Source organism: Trachurus japonicus, chromosome 24, assembly GCF_045865225.1.
Source record: "Trachurus japonicus isolate A0001 chromosome 24, Traja_1.0".
NCBI lineage: Eukaryota > Metazoa > Chordata > Actinopteri > Carangiformes > Carangidae > Trachurus > Trachurus japonicus.
This window is the reverse complement of record NC_140930.1, coordinates 19,865,068-19,881,512: the sequence shown is the minus strand read 5'-3', so window position 1 is coordinate 19,881,512 and position 16,445 is coordinate 19,865,068. Positions and strand designations below refer to the sequence as shown.

At 42.8% G+C, this 16,445-nt stretch overlaps 1 protein-coding gene across 6 annotated transcripts in view; it reads left to right on the top strand.

Moving 5' to 3' along the window:
* lrfn2b (leucine rich repeat and fibronectin type III domain containing 2b) overlaps window positions 1-15,405 on the top strand; it is a 124,614-nt gene extending 109,209 nt beyond the window's left edge. For all 6 annotated transcript variants that reach the window (XM_085770706.1, XM_085770704.1, XM_085770702.1 and 3 more), the window contains 2 exons: window positions 2,365-3,761; window positions 13,466-15,405. In XM_085770706.1, coding sequence (XP_085626832.1) covers window positions 2,371-3,761; window positions 13,466-14,447 — 2,373 coding nt within the window. In that variant the 5' untranslated portion in view covers window positions 2,365-2,370 and the 3' untranslated portion in view covers window positions 14,448-15,405. The remainder of the gene's footprint in view (window positions 1-2,364; window positions 3,762-13,465) is intronic.
* The last annotated feature ends 1,040 nt before the right edge of the window (window positions 15,406-16,445 follow it).

Below are 16,445 nucleotides of genomic sequence, written 5' to 3'. Positions count from 1 at the left end.
GCCGTGGCTAAAAACCCAAGCACGGAGAACACCTGTAAAGGTGCAGGGCTACTTTGCATGACTTCTTTTTGTTGGCAGTGTAGGTTCAAAAATGTTGCATAAATGCAACAGAATTGGTCTTAGTGGAATCAAACAACTAATCAACCATTCATCACTCTCAGCAACATATCCATCCAATCTCTAAAACCTCTCTCTCAAAGCTGAAAATACCTAATCTGATCTTTTACCATTAATAGATGGTGTCCCACAAGGATCATATCTGAGCCCACCATCACTCATAAGCCTGCCAGCTCCTTTCATCCATAAAGAACTTATTGGACATTCACCACTCTGTACAACATCTACACTGGACTCGACCACAGGACCAGACCAAACTCTACTAACATTAGCTCAATGTCCAAAGGGTTTATGCAGCTTTCAAACAAAATGCAGCAACAGCACCACTGTAATTTGGAACCTATTATTTCCAATGACTTGTGCACAAAATGATTTAGCACCCTTATTGATGCTCTGTTTTTTGGAAAACCCCACCCCGACTTCCCCTGTTGGTTTGCTGACTTAAGTGGAAAATCAGATAGGTACCACGCAAATTGTGTCCTGAATGGCCTATTACTCTGATCTTGAAAAAATATGCCTTAGGTTTTAATGCACAAACACATGGAATTATTGACAACATGTGTTTGAAATCCACATGCTCCCTATGACATTTTACAATGATGATCTCAAACCACATCACGTCAGTGTTGCAATTTTTTTCACTGAGTCTTGTGCGCTTTTGAATTTTAACTCTGTATTTCTATGTATCTAAGTAAGAGAGACCTCAAGTTTAAATGAATAAAAGATCAAAGAGGAATCTGGAACTTGTTTTTTCAGCACATCAGTTTGACAATCATATTTTTTTTTTTTTTTTAATATATTTTTTGGCTTTTCATGCCTTTATTCGATAGGACAGTTGAGAGTGTGACAGGAAATGGGAGGCAGAGATGGGGGGAATGACATGCAGGATAGGGCCGTCCGACGCGGGACTCGAACCGGGGCCGCCTGCAGCGAGGACTATAGCCTCAACACATGGGGCGGGTGCTCTACCAACTGAGCTAAACTCCGCCCCTTGACAATCATATTTTAACTCATGGCCTCTTACCAGCCTTTTCTGGAGCTTTGAACAATATCTCATGGTCTTTTACACAAGTAGAAGTTGGTGTTTCAGTTTAGTGGTGATCACACAGAGTTTGATTCCCAGTCGGGAGGCATTGGTTTTGCAAATTTCTTCCTTTAGAGAATGAAATCCTAACTTAATAGACTATGGAAATAGAACATGAATATTTCCTGGCCAAGACACATAGAGCTTTGAATTCAAATTAAACCATTGTTAGCCATTGATCTAATCCTCTCATTATGTATCCCTCCATCATCATCATCATCATCATCATCACAACCATCAGCACCTTCATCTTATCAAACAGGTGATGCTTGATATGTTTGGTTGCAGTTGACAGTACTTCAAACCGATTTGGTTCATCAAGGACAATACTTGATAATGCAGTGGTGTGAGAGTCTGGGTGCTTGAACATGTGAGTGTGGGTACAGCCATCTGTTAGAGTATATGTGCTGTATGGAGATGTAAATGTGTGTGGGTGTGAGCCAGCAAGAGAAAGGGGGATAATCTCAGTTCCTTTTGGAAAGCATGCTGTTTTTATTTCATGCTGTTTATCTGCATGTTTGTTGTTATCAGAATAATGATGCTGTATAATGAGACTGCATGAAATGATGTGCAAATTTGCACAGTGGCATTCTGAATTTATGTAGAATACTTTGAATTCTAGTTTGATGGCTGATTTATTACACTGAGCATCAGAGACGCTTACTTGTGCAAAGGTGCATCATGTGTTGTTATGCATTAATGAGTAAACACTCATTGTAGTTGACCACTGAGGTCTACTAATTCATGTCATAAAAATAATGCTCATCAGCACCGTCCTGCTGCTCCAGCTCACCGTGTCTCTGAGGGCCTGCTCACTAATGCTGTATTGACTTACTGCACTTTTCCACTCTGTACTGTACCACTAGTGCTATATCTAGTTTAATGGACCTGCATGGGTCACATGACTTCCTGGATAAGGCCTGTCCCCTAGGGGCAAATAACTGACAGGTTCATTATGGAATAAACTCCGAAGACCACACACAAGCTGATCATTGACGTCGGCTGTTTTATGTTTGAATACATGTCTGTGTCGTGATGTTTATATTCCATGGACACTGTGATTCTTTTTAGTTGTTCATGGCATGGTTAGCTAATAGGGCCCTGCGATATTGCAATATGTTTCTATATATTGTGATTTATATTTTTATCTGTGTCTCTCGCAGGTTCCTATGAATGACTCTACCATGGACCGCATCATCTGTTGCCTGCTGGTCCTGGGAGCCACAGTGATGATCACCGATGCATGCCCCAAGTACTGTGTATGCCAGAATCTCTCCGAATCCCTGGGGACGTTGTGTCCCTCCAAAGGCCTTCTGTTTGTGCCTCCGGATATCGACCGCACCACGGTGGAGCTTCGGCTGGGAGGCAACTACATCCTCCGCATCACGCAGCAGGACTTTGCCAACATGACGGACCTGGTGGACCTGACCCTCTCCAGGAACACCATCGGCTACATTCAGCCCTTCTCCTTCGGCGACTTGGAAACGCTTCGCTCGCTTCATCTGGACAACAACCGTTTATTGGAGCTCGGTCCTGATGACCTTCGAGGTTTGATCAACCTGCAGCACCTCATAGTTAACAACAACCAGCTGGGGCGCATCCATGACAAGGCTTTTGAGGACCTGGCACCTGCCTTGGAGGATTTGGATCTCTCCTACAACAACCTGATGTCGCTGCCCTGGGACTCGGTGCGCCAGATGATTAATCTGCACCAGCTAAGTCTGGACCACAACCTTCTGGATTTTATTCCAGAGGGCACCTTCGTCGACCTGGAAAGGCTGGCGAGACTGGACCTGACTTCAAACCGTTTGCAGAAGCTGCCCCCCGACCCTATCTTCGCTCGCGCCCAAGACTCAATGATACTGACGACGCCCTACGCCCCCCAGCTGTCCCTAAGTCTGGGCGGGAACCCTCTGCACTGCAACTGTGAGATGTTGTGGCTCCGGAGGCTCGAGAGAGACGACGACCTGGAGACCTGCGCCTCCCCTCCCGCCCTAAAGGGTCGTTATTTTTGGAACGTAAAGGAGGAGGAGTTCATGTGTCAGCCGCCTCTCATTACCCAGCACACCCACAGGATGCTGGTGCTGGAGGGCCAGACAGCCAGCCTAAGATGCGAAGCAACCGGAGACCCTTCCCCCACAATCCACTGGATCTCGCCTGACGATCGGCTGCTCGGGAACTCGTCCCGAACCGCGGTGTACAGCAACGGAACCCTGAGCATCACCATCACCACGTCCAAGGACTACGGCACCTTCACCTGCATCGCCGCTAATGTGGCGGGGGAGTCCACTGCATCCGTAGAGGTGTCCATCGTCCAGCTTCCCCACCTGAGTAACGGGACTGGACAGCCAGCGCAGCCTAAGTCCCGCCTCTCTGATATCACAGGAACCACCAGGATCAGCAAGGGGGCTCCCAAGAGCCAACCAGAGAAAGCTGTGTCCGTCTCCGAGGTGACGGCTGTTTCAGCACTTGTTCAGTGGACGGTGAGCAAGTCGGCTCCCAAGGTGAAGATGTACCAGCTCCAGTACAACTGCTCTGATGATGAGGTTCTGATCTACAGGTAAACACACACACATATTTAATTAGGAATAAAAATATTCATTCATTCATTCATTTTGATGTATTCCATTCATGGTATACATTCTTCACATGGTTGCACAGATTTACATAATGTACACATTATCACCATGAATGAAAAGGAGCAGGATGAAGAAAACTTATAATACATGCCCCTCTCTGTTGTTATAATTACATTGGCTTACTTCAACACCAATATTATACTATATTTCAAAATATTAAAGATGATGAAACATAGTAGTGACAAGAAAACAAACAAAATAGCAGCAAACAACACTTGTCTATCTATCTTTTCTTTTTTCCCTTCTTTTTCTCTTTCTCCTTCTTTTTTGTAGACACTTATTTTTTTCTTTTTTAAACATTTTCTTAAACTGAGACATACTTGTACAACTTTTCAATTCCTTGCTTTGTGAATGCCATTATTCTACACCTGCAACAGAAATACACATTTGTTTTAAGCTTAGCTTTGCAAATGTATGTTTAAAATCAAGCTTCAGTCTGTTGTCCCCTTCCTCCAGTTTGAACAAGATTTGTAAATGTTCTGGTAATGATCTGTTCTTTGCTTTAAACATTATTTTTAAGGTCTGAAGTTCTATTATATTGGCCACTTTCAACAATAATAATAATAACATTGAAGCTTATTGGTTGATAGATGATTTATTTAAAGCCATATGCACATGAGCATGTAAAGTGACCAGCTCCAACAGAGGAACCAACAGGAAATTATCACCAACCCTGCAGCTGCACTCCTCTCCACAGAGCTTTTCAGCTTCAGCAGTCTGGTCCCACTGCTGCGGTGCAATCTGTCCTCAAATGCAGCCTCTGAATTGGGACACAGCCAAACGACTTTTAGACTTTTATTACAAATGGGCAGAATAGAGCAAAAAAAAAAAAAAAATACTATGATGAAGCTGTCACCATGGCAACCCACTCTAGACGATGTTAGAGAGTGGCTGGGGAAAATAGTGACTCATCTAGAAGTTATAGCATCTGATCATTTTCGTAACAGATATGGCAGTAATGCTGTTGTGTTGGTCAAGTCTTATTGCTGCTCAAGGATCTTACAAAATAAATACTTTTTTGTTGCCATGGTAACAGTAAACAGCGATTAACCAACAAAAAAGGTGGAATCAACATATTTTTATTCCAATTGTTTCAGTCTTAGCTGAATTTCCAGACTAATACATCTCTGTAACTGTTGAGTTCTTCTCATAGACAAACACTTCATACTGAGAATAAATGGAGCTTAATGGTTGGATGTGGTTAAGCTGACGACTCTGAAATCCTAATTTACCCGCAATTAACTGCACCACAGTCCTGATTTAGATCCAGAATTTAATGCTTTGTGCAGCGGATGATTTTAAACATAATCTTTCTGGAGTCTGACTGTTGTATCTAAGCCACTGTCGAAATCAAAGCCTTTATGAAACCGACTCGTGGTTGTAAACACAGGCTGGTGTGTTCAGCAGCGTGCTGTGTTTACAGAGTCAAGCAGCACGACTCCCCAGTGGCATCAGTGTATCGCAGAGTCTACTATTATATTTAACACTGATGTTGTCACGCTCACATCCATCCATCATCCAGTGTCTGCATTGTCCATCAAACAGTAGCAAAGCCAACTCTTTCCCCCTCTTCAGCACCTTTTCGTCATTTGATTCCTCTCTCACTGAGCGCAGTGCTGAGCAGAGCTCGATTAGGCTCAGCCGTCACAACCTGGGGAATTTCTCTGCTCAGGAGGCGAGGGCTCCTGTCAGTCAAGCACTACTTGATGGGGATGAAATTGTATTAGCTGAGGTTTGTATTCTACCAGCACAGCTTCTAAAATGAATGTGAAAGCAACCAGAAAAAAGATCCAGTGACTTAATGCCATTTAAATCTCAAACTTTAAGCAAGATATTTAAAGCTACAGGCTTGGGACTGTGGCCTTGTTGTGGTTATTTTATTTCCCTTCATGGGGAAACTTATTTCTTCCTTGTTTAACCTTGATAATTATGTAGGAAGAACGTTTTGTCAGTCCTGTGTGTAATTATACAGCAGAATCCCTGCAAACACTAATGTAATGTAATTAATTCTATTCAGCATTAATCATTTCTGTTGCATAAAACATTTTCATTTTGAAACTCATGAACATTATGAATATAAATATGTTGAAAGATGATAAAATGTAACAAATACTATTCATTTATAAATATTCACAAAGTACCGGTATATGCACCATTGTACACAGCACCACAGCACCTACATAGACATGGCAGCTGCCGTCAGCTCCTCAGGGCCTCGTTTAGAAATACGTCATATATGCAAATCAGATCTGCAGAGTGTGCAACTTGTCATGAGGTTTAAAAACCACACTGACCTGGAAATGTTCAGAGCTTCACGTTGTGCTTGATGAGAAAAGGGGGCTCAGGTGGTGAAACAGTGAAAGAGATGAGAATGTTCTGCTCCTTCGTTGAGCTCCTTGTCAGATTATAGTGGCTTATGCATAAATTCACAAAGTAACATAGAGTTCCTTTGTGAACAGTCTCCTCACAAATGTGTAATGGCCTTTATACAGGTAATTCATTTTAACCTGACCCATACGAGTACCTCTGAACAATAATAAATGCTGACTGTACTGTCAGCAGCATAGGCTACATACCTTTAAAGGGATAGTTCAACATTTTGGCAAATTGGCCCATTGCCATAATCGCTATAGTCATAGCAGTAGGTTCGTTACCTTTATTTGTCGGTGTAAGCTATTTTTAGAACTGCTCAGGGCTACATTACGGAGGCTAAGGGAATTTCTTGGTTTCCCTCATCAAACTCATCAAATACAAAATCCCAAAACTCCAAAACGCTTTCGTGGACAAGTTGTGACCTGCACAATCACCACGCTATGAGATAATCATGGAACGTTACGAAACAGAGCCGTTTTCAAGGTAAATACAGAGCCTGCTTGCTGAAAAACTGTCCCTGAACGCAACGTGCATCAGCGGCTTTGTATGAATTTACCTCTAAAACAACTCCGTCTCGTAACGTTCCGTTATTTTCTCAATAGCGTGTTGATTGTGCAGCTCACAACTTGTCCACGACAGCGTTTTGGAGTTGTTGGGTTGTGTATTTGATGAGTTTGATGAGGGAAACCAAGAAATCCCATGAGCCTCCATAGCATAGCTCTGAGCAGCCTGCTGCTCCGCTCCGCCATTCTAAAAATAGCTTACACCGACAATTAAAGGTAACGAACCTACTGCTATGACTATAGGGATTATGGCAATGGGCCAATTGGCCAAAATGTTGAACTATCCCTTTAAGTCAAATAAGTACTTCTTCAAGATTAATTGATCTTTGTTGTGGTTACAGCATAAAGGGCCGTTATCACATGGGATTGAACTCTGCTCTCCATGTATCATATTCCTCCATCCACCACAACCTCCTCCTCACATGGACTTACATCATGCTTTTCCCTTGCTCCTGTCATAATGGCCGCTAGATGTTGTCTAGCAACAAAACATAATGACCTACTACTAGTCTCAGATATAAAGTGTTATCTTGGATGGGTTGGGATTACCAGGAGCACTGAAGGTGGATGAGCATCCCTGATTCCTTGGAACAAAAAGATGAAAATATCAAAACTGGTGGACATACAATAAACGATTGTTAAATTTCCCAGGAGGCGTTTGGGTTTAGCTGTTTCTGCCAGTGAGATCACGGAGAGTAAAATGTGACATGCAGGGTGGGGATTTGGATTACAAGCTTAATTGTAGCTGCGTATGATCTGTGGCTGTAACAGTCACTGCAAGGACCTCAGACTGAACCTTGCTGAGCCACAATGATAATATCTGCTCAAGATATGATGAATTTGAACCTCAGCAAGCTTGGAGCTGAACCAACAAATCCGTAATCCTAATGCACAGACTCACTTGATCAATTAATGTGCAAGCAAAAGATGCACAATTTCTCCAGGGATTAAAACTGCTTTCATGCTGCCACGAGAATATGATTTTCTGCCTTAATAAGAACAGCCTCTGTGCATTGTTCTGCATTGTTCTGAAAGCAGCCTGAAACGCTTCACAGATTGATTCATGAAAGCTGACTTGAATTCACGAAAGTTGAGCAGAGACAACTCTCTGCAAAAGTTTAGATAAGGATGGAAGTTTGGAAGCAGCCCTGTAGCTGCTGGGATTCAAGGGATCCCGACAACTTAATCTTTTCAGCCGTGTCCCGCTGTTGTGCTCAGGAGGTAAGAGTTGTCAGCTGTTTCCTTTTCAAACACTGGAGCCGGAGGACAATGTTATCACTGCTGCAGTTTCCATGATTGGCACATTGTTACTTGAACTAAAGGTTTTATGTAGGATGGGTGATTATAAAGGCCTGAGGGCCCGGAGAACTTATTCAAAACCAGAACAGTCTTCAAGAATGTGCTGTTGTCTGCCTCAAAAAGAAATTAAATTCCTGAAGAGTTGAACGACTAATGTCTGTGAGAGTGGTATGATCAGAAGGCAAATAGGCTCTGTCTGGTTAAGCTGAAAAGCACCAAGGTGTAAAAGAAAAATGCTTGTGGCTTCAAACTAGATAAAAGTTGATGTTGAGTTTCTGTCAGTCAAACACAACTGACATGTGACTAATGACATATACTGTTTCTCTGGCCTGGGAACTGATGGAAAATAGGATAGAAATTAACTGATGATTTGAAAGGGGTTGATAAAGGGTTTAATATGGATAACTTACTCATTATAACCTAAACATTCATGTTCACCTTTATCGTTCACTAGATATTGTTAAAATTAATTAAATTTGAGTTCTCTTGGAAACATGACAGCCCTCTTTTTGACTGTCACTTTGCCAGACAAGACAATGAAATGCATATATGTAGAATACTGTATAATAATATAATCAATTTTGTATCTCCAATAAAAAAGAATAAGCCTGAAATGAATGTGGTCATAAGGCTGTAGGAGCACAAACTTAAACATGCATAGAGAGAGAAATGTGCACCGTGTACTGCCGTCCTTTCTAACACCACTATAAATGTTTCATCTCTCATCATCTCTTATGCACAGTGAAAATACAGTCTGTTTAATAAACCATGCATCACTGTGAAAGAGCCAGTTTTATTTGTTGATACAATGTTATGTATTCATGTCTAAAAATGGGCTCCAGTGTGTACATACAGATTCACAAGGGTGATGGAGTATCGTTCTCAGCCTGTGCAGTTACCTTCAGCGCCATAAACTGGGACACACTCGTGCTAAACTCTTAACACACTCTTAATTTCTATGATGAAATACATCATTGCAGCTTGCAAACCAAAATAGACTCTACCATAAAGAAGTTTATTAACAATCAGATGATGTAGATGAGTTCAAAAAAAATGAAAATGCTTCAGAAAACCCTGAGCTCAGCCTTGAACAAACCTTTGATCCAATGTGAGGGTAGTTTTCATAAAGACAACTACATAATCTTGGGTTCTAAGTGGTCAAGTGGTTAGAGAGCACGTAACATGTTGGCATATGCCTGAAGTGCTGATTGCCATTTCAACTCCCGAACAAGACGTCTGTCTGTCTCTCTACACTTTCCTATCAAATAAAGGCAGAAAATGCCAAAACATATCTTTGGAAAAAAGAATCAACTCTTACCACTGTAATGAACTTAGTCATCCTCAGGAATATCATAATAATCACAGAGCTTAATTATAACAATAAATAACAATATAGTAGCCTAGTAGTATCAGTAGTAGTATTAGTATGATGTTATCAAATCAATCTTGTGATCTCAGACTATATAATATCCACCTAGCACCTTTTAGAGTGACTTTTATTTGTATAGCATATGTCTAAAATATAAGCACAAATACATAAATATACATATTTGTATAGGCTAGACACATTACACATACTATATATACATGTACGTTTGTAGTGATTCAATATACAGTATACATATACTGTATATTCTATATGCGTGTCAGGTGCAGTGTTAAAACTTAGGATAGGACATAATTGACAGGCGACCAGTGAAATGTAGTGTTTTAATTTAAATCACAGTTTTCTCTGGTTTGAGAAGTCATTCAAATACAAGTCAAAAACACATGGAACAAAGGTGTAGGTGGAAAAGTTACAGATCATAACATACACTGCAGTGCAGTTAAATGGCACGGATGCTTAATTGCAAGCAGGAGATATTCAATGCTACACACACAAACACAGAAAAGTGTGTGAGCTGCAGTAGAGCTGCAGAGTCAGAGAGTGAAGAACAAGCAGTCAGAGGCCACAGGATTTTTCCTAGCAGCACCTCATTTGGCATGACCTCGGCCGTATTCTGTTCAGAGAAAAAGCCTTAAGAAATCAATAAAGATAATGAATAATTTTTCAGAGATTGTTTGCAGCTGCAGCAAAAGAATCCTGAGCCATGAAATACTGTAATGTCTGTGGACAGGAAGGATGCAGCCCGCAGTAATGATTTATTTGTTTTGTCAGCTCTGTCTTTGAACTGGGAAAATATGTAGATTATTGAAACTGTAACTGACAAATCTCTCGCAGAGCTTTAAGAACCCTCAGCCGAAGGCCCATCTCCTCCTCCGTCTGCGCTCCCACTCCTTCCCTCTCCGGTTCACACACTGATTAATGTTATGGCCTCACGCCATCATGGAGAACTAAGCAGACCACTTGACAAATTGCCTTTCGCAGCCTGAAGAGGCGGCGAAAAAACTTTTATCTCCCTGTGATAAGCATGGTCATGGGTTCTCTGGAGTTGGGCTTATGTTCCTATAAATGAAAATGAATTAGCCACTCCTTACAGACAACCTGAAAACAATTAGCCCCAGATACATGAACAAGCAGGGGTATAGATTAAACATCACTCAGACGATTTGTTCCTGATCCCAGGCAGCCAATTATAACACTGTAATCAAGAGTGGCACGAGTTGTTTGAGAAGGAGACTCCATTTTGTTGGAAAACAGCTCCATTTGTTTGAGCTCCGGCAGCTAATGAAGACAAACACTGAGATGATGATGTTTTTGACCCTGGACTAATTTATGATCTCTGTGGTCAGTGATTTTGTCCTGACAACATATTGTACTCCACTGTAATGAATGTCTCCTCCACCGCCCCCGTTGCCACAGCTTTTAGGTTTTGTCAGGTGTAGGTACAGGCTTGGTGAGCGATTATGGTTTGTGTAAAAAACAACTACTGTGTCAAGTTAATCCATTGAAGTGGTCTTACCTTTGCTGAACCTTCCTGCTCCAACTTATCTCTGCGAGGTCTCCTGATTGGACCGCAACAGTGAGACTGTAATCACAAATGTCCCTGACTGACTGACTGACTTACTGACTGACTGAACATTAGTAATGAGTAGGTAGCCCTTTTAGCTCACAGTGCTAAAAGAAAGTAGCAACATACTGTCTTAGTGATCAGACGTTAATACCAGGTGAACAACTGGGCCTGGGTGATGGTATTTGTAATACTTTTCACATGTCTGGTAATAATCCTGTGCATATTAATTAATAATTTTCAATCGAAAGCAACTGGACTTGGTTATTTGTCTGGTCAGATGCGAGCATGAACTGATGAAGCCTCTGGGATGAGAGGTGAAACGTCTTCCTAGACAAATAACCAAGTCCAGTTGCTTTCGATTGAAAATTCCTTTGAGGGTCTGGTAATAATGTCTGGTCATTATTAAAAAAGAGTTTATAATCAAGTCAAGGTGGAGCAACCAAACCATGATCATAGATTATCACCATCCATAAGTTCTGCACTATTCTGTGGGCTGAACCAGTAAAATAATAGCATGATAACCTATATATAAAAAAACTTTGATTTTTTTCCCTTTGTTTTAGTGCATTATTACGATGTTTACAGTTACAGCAGAAGTAAGCGATCCGGTCGTTTTGGCTAATGCTGCATTCCAGGCAGGCTTTTGAAACCGTAAGTTACGGCTTCAAGTCACAACTTACGACTTTGTAGCGTTCCAGGCAACCCGCAACTCGTGTTTTTCCGACCTGTTGCCTGTGAAAGTCACTATAACGGCCACTCGTAACTTCCAACCTTTGAACTCGCACCAGATCGAACTGGTACGACTTCACAGGTTGGAAAAACACGAGTTACGGGCTGCCCCGAACGCACCATAATTTCTTGTCAGCCGATGGAGTTAGCAGACCCCGCCCTTGTCATGGATCTATTGGTCCTCGTCCCTACATCACCACATTCAGGCGCATCCCTTGGCTGCACACAGTCCTTTATGCCGTTCTCTCTCCTCATTGGATAAAACTTGTAGGATACAAGGAATGTTTTCTCCTCGGCTCAGAGCAGAGCAGAGGGACTGAGAGACCCGTGTTTCAGACCCAAACCTCTATGTAAGTGATTGCTGTCGGAAGATATAACTATTTAAGACTTATATTAACACAAAAATATCGCTTACTCCTGCTTTAATGGACTATCTTTTTACAAAACATATAATGAACAACCTGAAATTTCTTGATAAAAATATGTGCAATTTCAACAATATTATGCCTCTTCTGTCTTCTATGTAATTGTCACACTTGGCCTGAGGGCCGGATTAGACCCTCTGCTGGGCCGGTCTTGGCCCACGGGCTGCACGTTTGACACCCTAAAGATCTAAAGATTCAACACCCTGCTTTGCTTCGTGACTGCTGATGGTGTCTTCGGAAGGAAATATATGAGTAGCATCATTTAAACAGCAGGTGGAAGAGTAACTGTGACTGTACAACCCTCACCCCCCTCCTGCTGGCCGCCGAGCAGCTCGCCTTGGGCTGTGGAAGGCTCATTGTCTTTCTCTGGGGCTGTTTGACATCTTTACACACACACACACACACACACAAACATCCTTGTAATGCTATCTTTGTGAGGACACTCATTGACATAATGTATTCCCTAGCCCTTAATAACCTAAACTTAACCATTCAAAACAAATGCCTAACCTTAACCAATTACTCTTAACCTAATTTAAACCTAATCATAACCTAACCCTCGAACAGCCCTTGGAAAAAGTGAGGACCGGCCAAAATGTTCTCACTTCCCAAAAATGTTCTCACTCTGTTGGTTAAAAACTCTTGCCAGTCCTCACAACGTAGTAAGTACAAGAACACACACACACACACACACACACACACACACAGAGAGAGACACAGCATTACAGCTGAGCTTAACAGCCCAGCACCTGACACTCCCTTGTGTTGTTGTTGCCACCACAAGGACACGTGCCAGGTCCCACTAGTCCGAACCTATCTTGGATGGCGCTTCACTTCCCAATCTTTTGTGCCTTTCTTGGGTTTTCTACTTATTTATTTATCACTGCTCCAGAGCTCCTATATCAAATGGGCCCTCTGTTCACTGTAGCAGGACAGATGGCTCTGAGAGATAAAGCCAATTACTGTTGGCTGTCTGTTAAAGCAGTCGCCACAGAGAGGTAGCGGTACAGAGAAAACTCCAGGGAATGCAAATGGAACTCCTGGCTCTCCTTTAATGAAATGAAATCATGGCGAATAGAGCTCGCATTACCATTGACAGCAGCTCATTAAATCTGCAACTGAAACTACAAGTGTACTGTGTTTAATACTGATGTCTTAATCACTTATAGCATGTATTGTTCCATCCTGTAGTTTTTACAGCTGCCTCTTAAAAGATACCAGGCCATTACAGAGGAAGCCACCTCTGTCTTGGGTATTAATTGTTTTCCCTCTCTGTGTTCAGGATGATCCCGGCCTCCAGCAAAGCCTTCCTGGTGACCAATCTGGTGTCCGGGACTCGCTACGACCTGTGCGTGCTAGCGGCCTGGGATGACAGCGCCACCACACTGACCGCCACCAACGTAGTGGGCTGCACGCATTTCTTCACGCAGGACGACTACCCTCAGTGTCAGTCTATGCCCAGCCAGCTGCTGGGAGGCACCATGATCCTGGTGGTGGGAGGAATCATCGTGGCCACGCTGCTCGTGTTCATCGTCATCCTCATGGTGCGCTACAAAGCCGGAGATGCCGAACCGCCAGCGGGGAAGCTGACCAGCGTCAACGAAACGCACTCTCAGACCAACGGGGGTCGACTCGGGCAAAACGGACTTCTGCTGTCCCAGTCGCAGCTGCCTCCTCCTCAGCCCGAGCCCAAGTTCAAGGCCAAAGTGACTCTGCAGGACGAGGTGGTGGAGTTCAAGTGCGGCTCCCTCCAGAGCAGCCTCACCTCCTCCTCGTCTTCCTCAGGCTCCATGCCCGGGGCCTCGTACAGCCCCAACAGCACGCTCGCCAGCATTTGGAGGTCCGCTCCCTCCAAGCCGCGGACCAACCTGGACCACCTCCTGGGGGCCTTCACCTCGCTGGAGCTGCGGGGGGCACAGGGCCGCGACCCGGGAGCCTCCGGCAGCAGCACGTTGAAGGCAACGACGAAGCCGCACACCGACCGGGAGCCGCTCCTGGGCCGGACGCTGGACTCCAGCCTCAGCCGGCTCCTCATGCTACCTCTGGACCCCAAGCTGAAAAGAAGCCAGTCCTTCGACATGGGAGACACGACGGGCGCCGGCGCCACTCAGCCGTGTAACAAACCATGCAGGATCAGCAGCATCTGGACTAAGAGGAGCATGTCTGTGAACGGCATGCTCCTGCAGTGTGAGGAGGAGGGGGACACAGGGGGGAGCAAGGGGACAATAGACAGCGCTGACTGGGTGATGGAGAGTACTGTCTAGAACGATGGAAGGTCTCAAATTATCAAACACTGCCCAACCAGGCGACCAACAGCCATGCCAAGACAGACCTCCTGGTCTACGAGCCTTTGTCCTGCATGAAGCACACTTAATTACCTCTCCACTGCTCAGACCCTGGGACACAGGACGAGGGGTTTCCACAGTCAGAGCCAAATACACACGTTTTGGAACGAGCCCTTTGGATTGTTTTGCCTCACACTTTGTACAGGGGACAAACTCGAATGATCACCCAAGAGTTACTGACAGGAAACGAGTGTGCTCTCATGCTCATGGACTCCTTATAGTACATAAATTTAAAGTATGTAATAATATTAAAGTTTTATATTTTTAATTTGCTGGTCAAACACAAATGATCCATTACTGGTCTCTGCAGGAAACCAGCGGTTCCACTGTAAAATCTCCCTCTGTACATTGATCGTACAAACTGATGCAGTTGAAATTCTCCTGACTGAATGGTGCAGTATGTGTAGATGTAAAGCTTTGATGCATTAAGATTTAAGGGAAAAAAATTACGCACAGAGTTTTTGTGTGAGTATATTTACTTTCTATACAAAGTATATATTTGAGGGGGGTCACTCAATAATTCTGAATGCTAATCATATCAGATTTTATGTAAATGTATAGATTATAAAAAAAAATTATAAAAAAAACCCATCATCTCCTAAACTATGGCTGTACTGTGTGTGAAGACTCAGTTTATAGTTTAAAAGATGCCAAATTGCTGAAGAGGAACGTGGCCAGACATTGAAGCCTCTGTAGTTTGTGTACATTAGAATAGTCCAAGTTTTTATTGTTCTAACTTTGAAAGTTCTTTATTTTAAAGACAAACTCCCTGTTTTGCATCCAAATCAGAATCAGGATGTGTGTTTTCAGAGGATCATTCTGGATTATTACACTCTGAGTCTGACTTTTGCTGTCAGTCTGTGTCATTGATACTGAACCTGCGTCAACCTTCAGTCCACCCACTGCTACATCTAGGTGGAGTAGCTGCTATCGGGCAGATTAAGAAAAAACCAAGACATTGAACTTGGCTCAATGTACCCATTCTGAACCAAAGTAGGTCAGTGTGTGCAGTATCCAGCCCATCATCAGCCCCTCTCAGCCTGCTGCAGGACATGGAAACTGAGAGGTTTGCCCATGTTTTTTTTTTAACCTGGCAATGAAGCCACAATAACAGTATTACCCCAACAGTATTACCCCAACCCCTGTCATTATACAAATCCCCCAACCTGAACAACCACATGGGTCATTTATTTCAATCAGTGTCTTTTGGATTAGTCACTACGGTGGCAGCGTACTGGAGCTCTGTTGTCATGGTCACTGTGATAACAGTTGTGGCATGGTTTAGAAAAGGATCTTAATTTGGGTTATGATAAGTACGAGATGATTAAAATAAGTACTTCAGTTGGTCATGGTTACAACACAAACAAGCTATTTTTACATGGTAATCAAACACCACTCTCCTGTGTCATATTCATCCAACCACCACAGCCTTTAAGTTTTCTGGAGACACAAGTTGTATAAAACCAGAATTTCCCTTTCAACACTTGATGTATTCATTTTTGGGGGGGGAGTAGCGCAACTTTATAATTCAGTCTGTTAAAATATACAGGACAGTTTAATGAGTCCACAAAGTTGTAAGTTATTTCTCTCAACAAGAACCCATCCTAGAGTTTGTTTTGAGTTTGTGCTTTGACTCATATTCTACAATGACTGTTGTCAAAGACACTTTACTGGAAACTAAAATCCTCCACCTTCTCCTCATGCACTGGTCAATGTTCATAGATATGGATTTAATATTTGTTTAATAAGTAAAACTAATAATGAAAATATTTCATGAAAGTTCTTTGTCCAGAGTTTAAATATGAACCTTTTTATTGTCAGGTGTTGCATGGTTCTGCTGAACTGACCCATGACACAGTTTAGTCCAGTGTATACACTCATGCTGTCATTTCTCATGTGTTATCTGAATGACTTTTT